This window comes from Staurois parvus, unplaced genomic scaffold (genome assembly GCF_062004578.1).
Source record: "Staurois parvus isolate SC_StPar_1 unplaced genomic scaffold, SC_StPar_1.0 ptg000244l, whole genome shotgun sequence".
NCBI lineage: Eukaryota > Metazoa > Chordata > Amphibia > Anura > Ranidae > Staurois > Staurois parvus.
The window spans coordinates 6,915,087-6,933,849 of record NW_028318040.1 but is presented as its reverse complement, the minus strand read 5'-3'; the positions used below and the strand labels follow the sequence as shown (position 1 = coordinate 6,933,849).

Below are 18,763 nucleotides of genomic sequence, written 5' to 3'. Positions count from 1 at the left end.
GAGGGTTGTACAGTAATGACTGAGAGGCATTTATGAGATTCTACTTCTACTTTCTGACATCTGTTTTTCATTTTTTTTTAAAATTGGCTTATTGTTAAGGTTCAGCCTTGCAAACTCTGCAGCCCAAGTTAAAAATGCAGTGGCTGCCAAGTAGAACTTATTGGTCGTGGCATGTGCACTGTCCTGTCAGGCTGTAATGTTAGAATTCGGGTGGGCAGCAGGGGAGCAGTAAAACCACAGCTCAGCCACCTGTTTTTACCGACTCCCTGTGAAAGAGCTCAAAGAGTAACATTCCCACAGAAATGCCTGCAACATAAATAATTATATGTACACCATAAATGGTAGTGAAATATTGGCATTTGCAAGAGTACATCTGCATTCAGCCATTCACTTATGTGGCAGGCTGTTCACGACACGCGCGACTCCCTCGCAACAGGAAGACGACAAGAAATGTTCACTAAGCACATAAAAAGTCTACAAAATTGCATGAGTCCTAAGAAATCCCTCCTCTGGTTGCTTTTGTAGTCACCTCACTGCACCTCTATGCCGGTCTGCTCCTAAAGAATTAAGCCACCTATTATTATTATTATTATTCAGGATTTATATAGCACCAACATTTTACAATATACAGTATAAGGGGACAGTATAATTACAATACAGTTCAATACAGAAGGAATAAGGGGCCCTGCTCATGGAGCTCACAATCTAATGGAAGGGGAGGTGATACAAGAGGTGATAGCTGCAGGGGATGATCTGGTGGAAGTAATTCAAGTACAGTTCTTAGGTGGAAACTAGGTAGGCTTCCCTGATCTGTGATAGTAAGCTCTTAAGTGACCCATTCTTGTGTGCAGTATTTATTGAAATTAGAAGACAACATAAAGCACAGTTGATTTTTAAAGCACAAATAAAAGAAATGCAGCGCTCTTAACAAGTGAGTAAATATAATAATAAACACAGTCCGGTGAAAACAGTGCTCCTTGATTCCCAGTGCACATGGTAGAATTTCACACTAACCAGAACGCGCATAGGTAATGCGCATGTGTATATATATATCCTGAAGATCTCCTCTCCACTCAGGTCTGGTCAGGAAAATAGCTGGGAAAGATGGAGATCCTACGCCCTCATGTGGTGAGAAAATAATCCGGCAGGTCAGAGCAGTATCAATCTGGATATGCCTCCAAAGGAACTGGCACAGGAATCCCCAGGGCTGCAAGGATGGAAGAAGCTCCTCACAGGAGACATAGGGAAGCACTCATAGTGTAGTAGGTAAAACTTTTATTCCAAAAAAACACAGGTGCATATTTGAGTATTACATAGCCAAGTATGAGCAAACACACTGACCCTTTAAGAAGTCAAAATGGCCGCCGGGCCTCCTCGTGGCACCGGCGGCTTAGTGTAAACGGCCACGAGGAGGCCCGGCGGCCATTTTGACTTCTTAAAGAGTCAGTGTGTTTGCTCATACTTGGCTATGTAATACTCAAATATGCACCTGTGTTTTTTTGGAATAAAAGTTTTACCTACTACACTATGAGTGCTTCCCTATGTCTCCTGTGAGGAGCTTCTTCCATCCTTGCAGTCCTGGGGATTCCTGTGCCAGTTCCTTTGGAAGCTTATCCAGATTGATACTGCTCTGACCTGCCGGATTATTTTCTCACCACATGAGGGCGTAGGATCTCCATCTTTCCCAGCTATTTTCCTGACCAGACCTGAGTGGAGAGGAGATCTTCAGGATATATATATACACATGCGCATTACCTATGCGCGTTCTGGTTAGTGTGAAATTCTACCATGTGCACTGGGAATCAAGGAGCACTGTTTTCATCGGACTGTGTTTATTATTATATTTACTCACTTTTTAAGAGCGCTGCATTTCTTTTATTTATGTATTTTGGGACTTTTATGTGTTTTTCCTATAATGTTCAGCTGCTTTGCATTGTAGATGAGCGCTTACTATACACTATTATTATTCTCTTATCGATTTTTAAAGCACGGTTGTAGGTGTTTAGATTCTTTCAAATTTACTTCCACCATTAGGAAGAAGAGGGTTCCTTTTTTATGCAGTAAAATATGACCCTAACCAGAAAAACTAATGGGGTTTTAAAGGTACCAAACCATATAAAACAATGTCAATTATACAAAATATATGAACAAAAGGTAAAAAAGAATTGAACACCTTTTATTAGGTTAAAAAACCATCATACGTATGTTGGTTTTTTAACCTAATAAACGATGTTCAATTCTTTTTTACCTTTTGTTCATATTTTTTGTATAACTGACATTGTTTTATACGGTTTGTATAATTGACATTTTTTTACATAGTTTGGTACCTTTAAACCCCATTAGTTTTTCTGGTTGGGTCATATTTTACTACATTTTCAATTAGGGGTGCGGTACCAGTAAAACCTTTTTCACAAGGACGTGGACTGAATTTTTGTCTCCATCTCCCACCCCAAAAATATCTAATGTTCCTTTTTCAATGGAACACCATTTTTTATTTGCTTTGAGGAAAATAAAGTTGACAGACTGATGCTCATATAGGATCAATTTTGCATAAGAATGTACAACACAGTGTACGAATATTCGGGTTCAATATAACATAAAGTAAGCTTAGAGCCTAAGAAAACTATGAGAGCAGAACAGAAGGTTGGAAAATTAGAACGAAGAATGATGGGATGATAAAGTGGGACAAAGTTAAAGGATTTATGTAGGAGAATGAGGTTGTGGTGGGAAATGAGAAGGTAGAATCATAACAAGGGGCTGGGGTGGTATGGGGCATATGATATTATAGGTAGCTGAGATACAAGTTGTTTAATAAAGTTATAGCATACTGGATCTGGGGGTCCCAAAGTTTTAGGAACTTGCTGTTGGAGTAAAAATACTTATCTACTTCCCGCCCATAGGATGTACTCGTATCTCATCAGGTTGAAGTAGTTAGACTGGGGGCCACAGCTGCAGCTCATGACCACTGTATCAGTGTTTTCAGCCAGCGATGTTGAATAGTAAAAAGTAAAAGCAATCTGAGTGATTAAAAAGTCGCTGGATCACTTTTACATGTGGCAAAAGAACACCCCCCCCCTTTCCAGGGCTCTGCAGTTTCCCCAGGATGTGGTGCATCCTCACTGTATTATAAGCTTTACTTCTGCATATCCAGTTCCTCCAGATTACCAGTTTCTGCACCCAGGTGCTTGTGCAGTTCTGTCATCCTTGCAGGATCTGTCTGTACTTACAGAGTTATTTGGACAGTAGATGTGCAGGAGGCCACCCTTGTCATTTTGAGCTCCTCATGCAGGTACGTGACAGAATACAGATAAGATAAGATTGGTGGAATATTTTGGTCCCAAATCGTTAGACTATGCTACATCAAGAGACTTAAAGTGGATCTCCACCCAAAAGGGAAGGGGAAGTTCCACTTTAAAGACTGGTCCCCCACTCCCTGGTAAAGACAGGCACCTTTACCCGAAATTGACAGGTACCCACTCCCACTTTCGCTGCGATCACCTAGGCAATCAGAAGCGGAAGTTGTCCTCCCTCCCCATAGTCTTCTGGGACACATGATTCTAAAGGTTCATTTTTTTTTGGGGGGAGGGGATAACGGGCATGCTCTGGGGCACCCGCTGCCTCCATGTGTCCATTCACCCACGGAGCCATGACTTGGCCCCTCCCTCTCTCTTCTCATTGGCTGACTGGCTGTGATTGACAGCAATGGGAGCCAATGGCTCCTGCTTGCTGTCTCAGCAATGAAGAGGCAGAGACCTGGGACTGCTGAGGCTGTCGTTCACATCGCTGGATCTCGATGAAGCTCAGGTAAGTATTGAGGGGGCTGGGGGAGCTGCTGCACATAGAAGGTTCTTTCCTATGCATGAAGGTAAAAAAAAACCTTGAGCCTTTACAACCTCTTTAACCACCTCCCGCCCGCCATTTAGTCCAATGACGGGTGCAAGGTGGTTCTCTCGTTCTGGGAGGACGTCATATGACGTTCTCACTGCACATGGGCAGCTCAGGGAGCTCGCAGCGCAGTGATCGTGGTGCGCTGTGTCCCTCGGACATAGCGGATCACCGATCCACAGAAAGAGCCGAAGATGTCGGCTCGGTCATGTGATCAGCTGTGTCCAATCACAGCTGATCACATGTAAACAGGGAAATGCCGGTTATTGGCATTTCTCTCCTCTCGAGCTGTCACGCTGACAGCTTGAGAGGAGAGGAGAGCCGGTAATCGGTATTCCTCAGAGGGGACATGTACACAGATCATCAGGGCACTGATGATCAGTGTGCCCTGATGATCAGTGTGGCCCCAGAAGTGCCACCTCTCAGTGTCCCTCAGTGCCAGCTGTCAGTGCTGAAAAGTGCCACGTGCCAGTGCCCATCAGTGCCACATCAATGCCACATATCAGTGCCTACCAGTGCACATCAATGCCACATATCAGTGCCCATCTGAGCTGTTTTTCAGTGTCACCCATCAGTGCCAGTCAGTGCCACCTATCAATGCCAATCAGTGCCACCTATCAGTGCTGCCAATCAGTGCCACCTATCAGTGCCAGTCAGTGCCACCTATCAGTGCCAGTCAGTGCCGTCTATCAGTGTGCATCAGTGCCCGTCAGTGCCGCCTAACAGTGCCAGACAGTGCCGCCTAACAGTGCCAGTCAGTGCCGCCTATCAGTGCCAGTCAGTGCCATATATCAGTGCCATGTATCAGTGCTGCCTTTCAGTGCCCATCAGTGATGCCTGTCAATGCCCATCAGTGCCAAACTTTTTTTTTCACAATTTTCAGTGGTTTTTGGTTTGTTTAAGAAAAAATAAAAATCCCAGAGGTGATTAAATACCACCAAAATAAAGCTCTATCTATCACAAAAAATGCAAAAAATTTTATATGGGTACAGTGTTGCATGACCGCGCAATTGTCATTCAAAGTGTGACAGCGCTGAAAGCTGGAAATTGGCCTGGGCAGGAAGGGGGTATAAGTGCCTGGCAGGCTAGTGGTTAAACTCCCGTTGAACATAAGAAGTGAAAGTAAACGCTATTGGGCCCAGGTTTTAAAATAGAAATCCCAGATAATCCAGTAATTATCCAGTAATAAAATCCCAGTAAAAATCTATTGTCAGGCTGCTAATGCCAATGCATTAATGTCCCTTAGAATTTAACCACTTGCCCTCCTGAGGATATACCCCCCTTCCTGACCAGGCCATTTTTTACGTTATGGCACTGCGATACTTTAACTGACAATTGTGCGGTCATGCAATGCTGCACACAAATGAAATTTACGTCCCTTTTTTCCCACAAATTGAGCTTTCTTTTGGTGGTATTTGATCGCCTATGCGTTTTTTATTTTTTTTGCTATACAAAAAGAAACAAAAAGACCAACAATTTTAAGAAAAAAAACTATATTTTCGACTTTTTGCCATTAAACATGTCCAGTAAAAAAAGTTTTATAAACAGATTTTGTCATAAATTTAGGCCAAAATGCATTCTGCTACATGTCTTTTCTAAAAAAAATCCCAATATGGGTAAATTAATTGGTTTACGTAAAAGTTATAGCATTTACAAATGGCAGTATATACTGGGCTTTTTAAAAAATATATTTTTACTAGTAACGGCGCGATCAGCGACTTATAACGGGACTGCAGTGGGCATTCTGACACTGGGGGGAACTGATTTGGTGTCACTGACATCCCCAGTGACACCAATACAGTGATCTGTGCTAACAAAAAACACTGACACTAATGGCACTGGGCAGGAAGGGGTTAACATGAGGGGCGATCAAAGGGTTAAATGTGTGCTGTTTCACTCTGTCCTGTTTCCATGTGTTTCAGTGTAAGCACACTGCTTTGGATGTCTGTGCTGTACTAAATGTGTCCTTTAGGCAGGCATTGTAATGAAAAAAACATGCAGTACAAAATTGCAGTTCTTCACGTTCTTACCCGTATTCCCGAACAAATCAAAAACCATGGAGCCCTGCCTGGCTGATCCTAGTTGTTCTCCATTACAGTGTGGGGGATGCCCCAATAACATGTTTCAGGGCTCTTCCCCTTCTTCAGAGAGTATTGGACTAGTCTGCTAGAACTGGAGACTTTTGTGAAATGGGATTTTGTGCTGGCTGTTTATTTTTTTTGTTTTTTTTTACATTAAATGCCTGCTTCAAGTTGGTGTTCGGGAGTGCATTTTATTCATTAGCAATAACTAATAAAAAAAGAACATGATCTGCACAATTCAGTGCATTTGTGTTCTATGTTTTGATTACAGATCATCTCCCCTTGGAGTTGTTCTATTATCATTGCTTACACGTGAAATATGTTTGAATAGACAATTCTAAAATGCAGTGAAAAACCAGAAGTAAGGAAACCACAATAGCAAACAGGAAACCAGTCAAAGTTAATTAGTTAAAAGAGCGTGCTAACAAAGCACTTGAAGATTCCCAGTACAGTGGCATGACTGAGTTGTAACAGAAATTTCACATGTTCTATCCACTGGATCTAACAATACAATACATGTCAATGGCTGTTATTATAAAAGAGCGAAAGGTTAGAAGATCAGACAAGCTGTGATCACAAACTCAAGGAGAGCTGTACTGAGAAGCTATCTCCTTCCAACAATATTAGCTGCTCCTTCTGGCTTTCATTATTTTCCAAGTCACCTGGGTCAAGCATGCAACCAGTGAACTAACAGCAAAGTCAGAATGGCTAACCTGTACATTTGTTGCAGGTCATTTACTCAAAAGAAGCTGCTGAATGGAGATATAAGCAATGGTAGCTGTCACATTTCCACAATCTGAGGTTCAATTTAAACCTCGATCTAAAAACACATCCTGGAGAATGGTACAAGTGGTAGCTACAACAACTAAGAAAAAAGGCAACAGTATTCAAATAATCGCACAATGAACCACATTGTCCATCTTAAAGTGTAACTGCAGCACCAATACTGTCCCCACCACACCCTGCAGCTGTCTGAGATCCAGCAAGATATCAACCATGAAGCCATGAAGCCTCTTATCATAATTTTTTAAACCAGGTCCATGCATGTGCAGTGCACTTTTCATTCATAAAAATAGTTCATACTCCATATTACATGCTCAAAAAAGAACTGGATATAATATAATAATGTGGACCATTATATGTCCCTATAGTTATATTGGTGAACATATGCACATGTTATATCAGCAAATCTTAATACCAGCAGACTTAAAAAGATGGCACAGGAGGAACCATTGTAGTAGTAGTGGGAGATCGACAGCCCCAGAAGTGCTGGTTTCTGAAGGGACTTAACGGGACAATTTCTCTTCATTAGGGGGGCGTTTCGTAGTTGGAAAAGTATTTCTTCTATGAAGGGACAGCTTTTATTTTATGTTTCAGTTTATTGATTGAGTCACTTAATATAACATTTTACCACTAAATTACCAGTGCTCATTAAAAAATATGTTACCCCAAGATTTCATTTTGCTGATATGTGTCTGTTTTACCATATACTTATGTTAAAAGTATCCTGTTCTCTTTGTATTGCTTCCTTGATGTGAAATACCTGGTCTTCCCTGCTGTCCTACTGCAAACTGACCATGCTAGGCATGGAAGCACCTCCTTTCCAGTGTGATCAGTTTTCTGGCTGTGTTGGGATTACAGTCTGCCTGTCCTCCAATGAGCAAACTTGTGCTGACACGCAACCCTCCCTTGCACAGCCATTTTCTGGGAAGATCGGTGTACTGTTTTTCCACTCCCACCTCTCTAAGCCCCTTATGCAGCAGAGAACACAGGGTATATGATCACATATAAAAAATAAAAAAGATATTTAGGTATTTATAATTTGTGTATATATATATATATATATATATATATATATATATATAGTTTATATGAATAGTTGTAAAGGGGTTGCAAAGACATTTTACAAAATGAAGATTAGATGTTACCTTTGAAAATTCCCTGTGATTGTTGCAGTATTATGACTAGGTTTTTTTATTAAGACAGTAGAAACGGTGTCAATGAATCTAATTTCAGTTTACAGTATTTGAATTTTTAGGCATGATGTTGCTACACTTTCCACAACTTTGCTGCATTTTGCACTCCCTCAATTAAGACTATAAATGCCCTTAAATCCTTCGTCTAAATTCCTGGTCATCATACTGTGGTTTCCACTAGTTCTGCTCTGTCCATGTTACAACATACTGTATATTCACATACCCTTAGAAAAAGGGTAGGCTAAACAAGAGAAATGTAAACGTGTATGGCTAGCCTTAGACAGACCATACATTAAGCAATTTTCTTTTCAGGGCTGTAGGAGAGAAGATTGCTCAATTCCCCCATCAACAAAGCCAGGGTTGATGAGGGAGTCCCCCCCACCCCACAGCGTTATTATGTTCTGCCAGAAGGGAGCTTTTCCTGCCAACAGAACACAGTGATCACTGCTGATGGCTATAGCCACTGGTAGTTGTTACATGAAAAAAACTGACAGGCTGGTTATACTGAACTTGGTCGATAGATTGACTTCAGTACAACCAGCCTGTCTATAGATGAAGTGAATGTTGGCTGGTCCCTACTCAAACGGCCAAGATTCAATCCATCTATGGCCAGGTTTACACACTGGCACAGTGTGGATGTGGGTCCTGTCCTGAAAGTGACCTGAATTCTATTGTTTGAAAACATACTGTGAATACAATAAAACACAAAGCATACAAAAATTATAGCCTTACCCCAAGAGATTCATCTTACAGTCTGGTGACATTAATACGTTGCAGATAATCTTGATTGCCTTTAAATCAAGGTTATTTTCACCAAGCCTTTTAAAGAATGAAAAACAGGAGGGTTTATTTGACTGGAACCAGACAGTTAAGACCAGATTAGAAACACTAATTACACACAACAATTATTAGGACTGGAAACACAGACATTGTTAGCACTTTGGATAAGCATGGTCACGTTTATCAACGGAAATGGATATCAAACTATGTTACACACTAAATCCAGATATGTAAGGCTCTATTGTTACCAAAAAAGGTTTTCAGCAGTATCATCAGTAGAGTCTGCAGTGTACCTGGAATTATTACCACGAACATCCACTGCCTCAATGCCATGTGTGCTATAGCAATTGGACAGCTGCAAGATTGCCACAAGTTTGTGCATGCAAACAAAAGAGTTAAAAGGAGAGTGCAAATGCAGTGAATGCCTAGGACACTTGAAAAGATAGCAGATTCCTCCATCCATGCTAAACAGGTCATTGTATTTTAGCAGCCTGTCCTTGCAAGCAGTCAAACCAGTGACTGCATCTCACTGGATGCATTGACTTTTCAGCTGACCCATTTTTTTAATGAATCCTTTGATTTTTTTAATCAAGAGATTTTGGACAAAAGGTGGCTGAAAGGACCACCCACTGAGCAAATTTCTCAGGAACCTGTACGGTGTATGGCCAGCTTTTTTGTGAAACTGCTGGGAATTTTAGTTATTCTGTTCCAGGCTTTATTATTAACAATTGCTGCACATTTTAAGGGCATTAGGATTCAGTTAGTTCAATGGCCATATACAGTATTTATCTAACTAGCAGCTATTAGTCCCTTTACTTGGATAGGCTACCTTTTTATTGGGATGTCTGTTTGGTTGCCATTTTCTAGTTTTCCCATTACATTACTCTGATAAGCTTGATATGTTAGTCCATGCACATTTTTATGCAAAAAAAACCATTCATTTATACATGTACAGTTTAACTACTAACCATAAATGCTTGCACCGATAAAGGTATGGCTGCAGTTTTTCCAAATAGTGTGCATTCACATGAGTAGCAGTCAAGTCAAGTTCCTCAATTTCCATATGGACCAGGTCTAAGAAATATGCCACTACATCAAAGTCAATGGGTGAGAATACATTATCACTAATATTAAGACGTAGAACAGATGGTGTTATCCTACTGGCCAGGTCATTGTTCTGTTGCTCAAATAAACAGTGAAGCAAGTTCAGGATGTATCCCCCTTTTTCACAGTTCTCAGTAATTGACTTTATCAGCCATGTGGTATAAATTTCATACTTCTTGTTTGCTTGAAGGTTCAGATGTTTCTGCAGCAAAGCTTGGTTTCTAACTGATAGCAATCCAGAAACAAACCTTAGAAATAAATCCAGATATCCCGAAGCAATGTCCAATCGTTTCTGCACATCAAAATCCATGATGTTATCTAAGGGTTCCTCTTCATGAACATAATAAAAAGCTGCAAAAAATTCCTGGATGGTGAAATGGGTGAAGGACAGTACGTTCTCAACATATCCCAATTCTGGTACACAAGTCTTATCAAGAAAACTATTTACAATGTCACTTGGGAGTGTGCTAAACATTTCAAAGTCAGCCTCATAAAACAAGGTTTCATGCTTTAAAAGGGAATTGTATGCAATCTGTCCTAAACCAAGAACTCCTTTTAATGCCAAATCATTTTTTGTTAATGAGACTTGATGTGCATGGTATTTTAATAACACAATAAGGTAGTGACAGTAAATATCTGTCATTGTTTTTGGCCTTTCAATATGAAGATTAGAACATCCTTTTATAACACTGCAGACAATCCAGCAAAAAGCTGGGATATAACACAGTGTAAACAGAAAATGGTTCTCCTTAACCACAACAAATTGTTCACTTCCCACTTTCTTGTTTCCAAAAAATTTTTGAAAGTAGTCTTCAATTTCAGTAACAGAGAATCCAGTAATTATCACAAAGCGATCAATAAAATCAACCGGAATGTGGTTAATCGCTGTTGGCCTGCTGGTGAGCACAATATTAGCATTGGGGAGAAGTTCTCCTTTGATCAAACTCCCAATTAACTGAGGTAATTCCGCTTGCTCATCTGGATCAAACACAAATTCATCTAATTCTATCTGGTTGGATAACTTAAACTCATCAAATCCATCTAAGATCACAAGCAGCTTATCACTGTTTTTGAAAATCTCATCTAAAATCTGTGACAAATGTCCATGTTTTTTCAGTATAATTTCCCGCAAAGTTACTGGTTTATTTATTAAGTTGAGGTCCCTAAAAGTAAAATTCAGCACAAAGTCAAAATTTTGGTACAATTCTCTATTAGAGAAATCGAAAATTAGTTTTTGAACAAAAACTGTTTTTCCGATGCCAGCCACACCACTAACAAGGATTTTGTTGGGCAATCTCCTTTCGTTTGGCCTTTCAAACAGCTGGCTCAGTTTTAGCTTATTCTCTTTTTTGTTCTGGAGGTCTATACGTTGTTGGCCAAATGTCAGCAATTCATTTTTCTTTATTTCCAGGCTGTAGTGTCCATTGACAAGAAGAAGGTTTACAAAATAATCAGAGAAGGCAAATTTCTCCCCATGTCTGCAGTTGTATGTGTTCATGCAGTCACTCCTCCTCAAAAGAATATCTCTGTGCTTCTGTATACTCTTTAAGTATTCTGGAAGAAAGAAAAAGGACAACTAATAAATGTATCTGAAAAATGAATAGTACATGCCATAAAGTCAATCTTTTTCTGTGGCCATGCAGGGCAAAGTACATCATTCACTTAAATTCCCCCTAGCACCATACATTTACAGGGATCCCATGTTGCTCTATTCAGTCACTAAGAACAAGGAAAGAAAAACTTGTGTAAGTCCAAAACCAACTTGTCAAAACTTACATAGGCCTTTGGACCTCTTCTCTGCTCCCATGTAACAGCGCTTGGCCAATCACAAGGCACCAGAGCTATCACATTAGAGAGTCGGAGTAACATGCTCAACCAAACTCAGAAACACAAGGTATTTTACTTAGCTATCAGTCCCAAAGTGGAGTGGCAGGGGAGCAAAAAACATTATATGCTTCCCTGGGGACCTAGGTGAACCTTTTCTGTGTCCTGCATGATGAAAGGAAAGGCTTGTTTTAAAAGCTTACAGTCATCACTTACAAACATATACAGTAGCTCACAGAAGTGAGTACACCCCTCACATTTTAGTAAATATTTTATTATATCTTTTCATGTGACAATGTCCAAATTGGGCCCAATTAGCTATTTTCTCTTCCTGGTCATGTGACTCAGTGTTACAAGGTCTCTGGTGTGAATGGGGAGCAGGTGTGTTAAATTTGGTGTTATCGCGCTCACTCTCTCATACTGGTCACTGGAAGTTCAACATGGCACCCCATGGCAAAGAACTCTCTGAGTATCTGAAAAAAAAGAATTGTTGCTCTACTTAAAGATGGCCTAGGCTATAAGAAGATTGCCAAGACCCTGAAACTGAGCTGCAGCATGTTGGCCAAGACCATGCAGCGGTTTAACAGGACAGGTTCCACTGAGAACAGGCCTCGCCATGGTCGACCAAGGGAGTTGAGTGCACGTGCTCAGCGTCATATCCAGAGGTTGTCTTTGGGAAATAGATGTATGAGTGCTGCCAGCATTGCTGCAGAAGTTGAAGGGGTGGCGGGGACAGCCTGTCAGTGTTCAGACCATATGCCACACACTGCATCAAATTGGTCTGCATGGCTGTCGTCCCAGAAGGAAGCCTCTTCTAAAGATGATGCACAAGAAAGCCTGCAAACAGTTTGCTGAAGACAAGCAGACGAATGACATGGATTACTGGAACTGCGTAGGCACACGGTGACGCACTTCCAGCGCGGATGCCATTTTACTACACCCAGCAAGTACACCCATGCAAATACACCCAGAACATGAGGTTCTAAATGCTTGCTGAGCAATGACTATATTGTGAGTGCAAAATTTGGAAGACTTTGCTTATTTTTGAATATAATAAAAGGTAATACTCTATGGGAAGTTCTACCTATGTTTTTACTGAGATATTGGCTTACACCACACCTGTACACTTGGAGAGGATATCGCCACCAATACGTACATTCCTGAGAGGGAGATCGTTGCAGGGAGAGGTACACAGTGACAGAGGAATCATGTACATGGAGGATCCAGTGTTGTGATCCTAAAAGTGTTTTGACCCCTGCGGATCGAAGCAAGGAGGTGAGCGGCTAATTCAGCTACTTACGGATATCCTTCTGTGGTTACGCATATTCACTATCCACGGGCATGAGTGTCTTTTTATTGGATTGCGTGGTGCTTTAGCACCAGTTTGGACTTTTTTCACATATATTTAGTTCTGTGTCATGCGTTTAAGATTGCATGTTTATTTCCATGTAGTGTAACACAAACATTTTCACTTCCGTGTTTATTTATTGATTTATTTTTATTTTTATTGTCACTTGACCTATATTTTTATTTAAATTTTTTTGTATAGAAACACTATTCAGTGTTTGAGTTGAAATATTTTCTGATATTTAGTGTTTGTGCGCAATTATTTATAGAAGTATTCACTTGCATGTATATGCGTTTTCATTTGATTGGAGTCTCATTTTTGGACAATATTCACTTATTAGTCCCATTTGGACTAGTTTATTTTCTGGTTGATTATCCACCATCACTTTAGATCCCACTTAGGATCTATTTACTTTTATATCATACTTGTTGTAAGTATTGGTACACATATTTCTGTTATTGCCATCACCTTGGAGGTTTACCATTTACTTTGCTCACTTTGGATCCGTAGAGGATCAGGTCACGTTCAGACACTTATAGATCCCATGTGGATCAGGTCACGTTCATGAAATTTGCACTTTGTGTCACTTTATATATTTTTATCACATTTATTTATTAAATTATGCATTTATGAGTTTATGATATGTGATTTATTCATTAATCCATTTGAGTAGCGCTACATCATTTTTCCTCACTTATGGGTGTACTCACTTTTGTTACCAGCGATTTAGACATTAACCTCCCTGGCGGTATTCCCGAGTGTAGCTCGGGGTAAGGTTTCAGTACCAAAAGCGGTAACCCCGAGCTACACTCGGGAATACCATGCGGCGCTGCTCCACGATCCCTGTATCACTTACCTTGTCCTGCGCTCCCACGATGTCCCTCCTGCAGTGTCCCCGACAATGTAATCCGGCGGATGCCGGCATCTGTCATCTGGGTTCCGTCCCCTGTGAGCGTCGGGACGTACGGGGGACGGAACGGCGGGAAATTCAAAAATGACAAAAAGTGACATTCACTAAAATCACTAAAATCACATAGTATTCCATTACTGTATCAAACCATTTCACATAAATTTTGTCCCTAGTGCTTTGTCCTGTGCCCTGCCTGCATTTTTACTGTTCTTATTGCCTGGAAACTGAGAAATGTCTATGGTGTCCAAAAAGCGTCACTTTAGGTCAAAAGCGGGTTTAGATCAGCTAGAGAACAGCGATAGTAAATCAGAACCACTTGCAGAATTGAGTGATAATGATTTGTGGGGAAATTCGTCATCAAACAGTGAAAACGATTTTGCGACTTTGCTCAGTGATGTGCGAACTTGGCGCTATATTTCAAATTTAAGTGTTTTTGGTTTGATTATATTATTAAATTAAATTTATTATATTATTATTTTTATGATTATTTATTAAATTATAATTTATGATTACGTGTTTCAAATTTTATCATACCCGGGATGTTTACTAGACTCTTGTTCGGACAGATTTCAGTGAGTTATTCCTAAAAATTACAGCCCTACAATTAAAAAAAAACATATTTCCATGCAAAAAAACGGTACCGCTTTCAGCACCAAAAATCTGAAATAATCATACCGCCAGGGAGGTTAATGGCTGTGTGTTGAGTTATTTTGAGGGGACAGCAAATTTACACTGTTATACAAGCTGTACACTCACTACATTACATTATAGCAAAGTGTCATTTCTTCAGTGTTATCACATGAAAAGATATAATAAAATATTTACAAAAATGTGAGGGGTGTACTCACTTCTGTGAGATACTGTATGCATAGGCAGGCACTAGGACCCACAGAGGATAACAGCAAAAAAAGGGGAAGGCATAAGGGCAGGAGAGTGCAAGGAAGGAGAATATGTAACTTGTTGGCTATTATGGTGGTAGTTTGGGACCTGCATGTTCCATTTAATTGAGGATTCATGGAGTAGTTGACAATCCTTCCTTCCTGAGTAGTCCTGCTCTCTGCATTTCCACGGTGTTCTTTAATTAATTTATGAAAGAGGAATTTGCTCAGCCATCCTTTATTGTCTAAGCACAAAAATCACACATTCCCTCTTCCCTTCTTTTAATTTTTCATTGCTGTAATAATCTGATATTGAGACAATGTTACTGAAAGGCTTTCAAAAATGCTAAATTCTGTTTGATTTATGTTCAAGGAAAATCAGCAATACTCAGTATGATCTCATGTTAACACTTATAGGTCCTAAAAAAGGACATATTTATATATTTATTTTTTTATTTATTTCAGGTACTTATACAGCGCCGTCAATTTACGCAGAGCTTTCCACATATATACATTGTACATTCACATCACATCAGGCATATTTCCATGTCTTAAGAAGAATCAGTTACAAATCGGCTTACATACAGTAAGAATTTGAATCGCACCTCATTTATTATAACTGTGCAAGCTTACATATAAAGATATACTGTATATTTGCCCCCTTATTTAGATTTAGGTTTTTTTTTGCTGTCTTTAGCAACTAGGAAAGTGAACCTTACTCAGTTGTAAATGTTTTAAAAGTAAATATTCTGCCTAACAACAGACATTCTGAGATTTCTGCAATTACCTTCATTAGTCCAAAAAGCCTCTTCTGTGCATTCCTCTGATCAAGTTTCACTTGTTACTGGGGCCTGCCGTTCCAGTAACAGTGCCTTTTCTGGCCAAGAAGACAATCTATTTGGACACTGGAAATGCAGTTGGCATGACTTAGATATTAGGGCAGAGGAAGTCAGGCCCTATAAATAAAGTGAAACTATATCTGAGAGGGGCACAGAAGATGCTTTTTAGGGTATTAAACATAACACCAAGCATCCAATAGCATCATTGATGCTTAGGGTCCTTTTCTTTTTATGCTCTGGTGGTGGGTGGTCCTGGGTGATGTAGTGCCACTCTCTGCATCATTATAATGTGAATGAAGGGCACCATGGTGAGCCCCCTCAGGGAGCAGGCGCATGATGCCCTACACTCACGGTATCTTCTATCTCTTTAGTCTTCTAGATTGAACAATGTTCGGTAATATTACACCAAGATGAAAGAGCACATCTTATGGGGAAAAGAAATACGGTTCACCTTTAAAAAAAAATAAATATACATCTTTTTTGCACACACCTTGTACATGCAAGCAGATACACACTGACAGGAAGAGACAATCAACTACTACAGCGCTCAACGACGCCTTGGTAATCCATTGATAACTACAAGAAGACAACCACTAAGGCTGTCGGTGTGACGATCGCAAGTCAGACCCCTGACCTTCTCACCAAACTCGTGACCGAAGGACAAGCCAATCTGAAACTGCGATGTCACGTGCGTAACAATGCCATGCCCAGCTGCACCCTGCACAACGATTTTCCAGCTAATGGACCACAGATCGATGTACCGGCAGCCTGGGAGCGATTTTTACTGGGTCAGGTTAATTACGCAATTAACCCTTCACACTGCCACCACCTCCTTTTTGTACAGAGAAAGAGGAAACTCAGCAATATCAGCAAAACACTATGATGGTTGAGATAATCGTCTGTATAGCACTGTCACCGCAGACAGGTTATACAGAGGGTTAAACAAACACAGTAGGGCTCTTTTAGAGGCAGGAATTCATAAGTTGCATTAACAAGCTATAGAAACAGTTCAACACTTTCAGAAGGAAAGATTTATTACTAAAAGGTCAAAAGGGTGCAATAAAAATATTTACAGAAAAAAGATGTAAGCAATATATATATATAAATATACAGAGAACAACAGCACAGCAAAACGATAACAGAAAGAAAGTGTAGGTAGGTAAGTACTTGCCAAAAAGCCTTGGATTAAGCAGTTTCAAGTCTTATGAGCTCCAGGATGCTTTTCTTGTCTCTACTGCTAGTTTCATTGGTACATGGCAGGAGACGCTGCTTTCTCTCTCACACAAAAAGCATAACATCCTTTTTCTACCAAAATCAGCGGGGTGTCTTCTTACAACAGAAAGCCAATTGCCTTATTTGGGAAGAGGGTTGTGTAAAGGGAGCTCAGGCTTTTTGAACTCAGCAAACATACACCAATCGCATTCCTGAGAGAGGGGGAATGATGGGACAACATGAAGAATTCTTAACAGAATGGAGGGTCATGTCTATCTCTGTGGGCATGATTGCTACAGTCGGTACTTGTAGTTTTCCATTTACAGAATTCTGCTGAGTTTTTTCTGTAAATACTGAAAGCTAGCAGGGAAGAAGATCCCCTGCTAGTTGTTACTAGATGCAGCAGAGTGGGCAGTGGCTCTGGCAGTAGGATCATGTTGCATGTTCCTCCCAAAAAACAGGTGTAACATGTAACATGTTCCCAAAGGTGAACTTATCCTATAAAATCTCTGTTGCCTGAAGTTGGGCTTTAAAGTCTAACTTCAAAAGGGAACTTTAGGTTATAATATGTGTGTCCAGCTATAGACCTTGTTACAATATATTTAAAAATTGGATATGTACTTACCATTTTCTGAGTCCATACAATTTTTTGAGCTTTTAATACGTATGAAGAGATCACAGAAAACTGATGCATTTTCTTCGCCAAGGCAGTCAATAAGATCCAATAGTCTTCTGACTTGTTTTCTGGGCCCTGCCCCATAGGTGACTTCCTCAAAATCATCTTTTGTCAGCAAATGTTTTTGTTTTGCTTGTTCAAGAATAGATTCAATACACTCTTCTAGTTCTTCCACAAGCTCTACACGGTACTTCTGTAAAAACAATAGTGAAGATTCCCTAGGAAAAATAAAAATGAATTATTAACAGATTAACCAATTCAGCTCTTGTGACTGTTTACCCCCCATGGATCAGGGCAATTTGTTTACTAGCAAACCATCTTGCTGGGACTTAATCTAATTATGATGTACCTGTTGCCTGCCCTGTCTTCAGATTGTCTCTAGATTGCTAACAATCTACTACCAGCCCTCTGAACGTTTGTACAGATATGCTAAACCTCAGTTCAGATCCTCCTGATTAGTGATTGTCTAAACACCCACTTGTTCGGTTCGCGGTCGGACATTTGAACCTAAAGAAAGTTCTACTGCGAACATTGAACATGGGCCTTTAGGCCTGGTAGGGCTTTCAAGGGGAATCCCACCCCCTAAAAATGTGGGGGAGCATGGTGTCCCCCTTAAATTCTTACCAGACCCTTGATCTGAGAACAGGCCTGGCAGGTCAGGAAAGGGGGGGACAAATGAGGGCTCCCCCCTCCCTGGGCCTTACCATGGTGTCCCCATGCCGATGAGGACAAGGGCCTCTTCCCCACAACCCTGGCCGGTGGTTTTGGGGGTCTGCAGGCGGGGGGTTTATCGGCCCCCAATGTGAATAAGTACCCATTCACAAAAAAAAAGTGTAGTGTAAAAAATTACAAGAGACAGTCTTTGACAACTCCTTTATGAAAAAATAAAAATAAAAAAAATGTCCCCCCAAAGTAGATCCAACGTCAATCATAATGCCTGCCACCGGGATGACAGTTCCTAAATAGGGTGATGATGTCACAAAGGACATGTGGTCATGGCCTGTGGTCATGTGCTATGTTTTGGCCAATCACAATGCAATGTTAGGGCGCAGTGCATTGTGAGGAGTGCGGGACTGTTCACCCACCAAACACCCATGCTGTTCATGAGTTCGACTCGAACATGTAGACCATCACTACTCCTGATTACTCTTTCCTGTTTCCTACACCAGCAGGCCAGAAATTGCAGGTCCTGGTATGCAATTATAGGATTGCATACCAGGACCTGGGGGAAACCAAGTACCAGTAGCCCT

The 18,763-nt window shown here is 40.5% G+C and overlaps 1 protein-coding gene across 1 annotated transcript in view; it reads right to left on the bottom strand.

Moving 5' to 3' along the window:
* Positions 1-18,763, bottom strand: part of LOC149459854 (NACHT, LRR and PYD domains-containing protein 3-like) — a 90,931-nt gene that overhangs the window by 46,161 nt on the left and 26,007 nt on the right. Inside the window, exons 2-4 of the mRNA XM_089680543.1 lie at positions 17,463-17,731; positions 9,691-11,380; positions 8,675-8,761 (exon numbers count right to left, since the gene is read on the bottom strand). Coding sequence (XP_089536669.1) covers positions 8,675-8,761; positions 9,691-11,380; positions 17,463-17,731 — 2,046 coding nt within the window. The remainder of the gene's footprint in view (positions 1-8,674; positions 8,762-9,690; positions 11,381-17,462; positions 17,732-18,763) is intronic.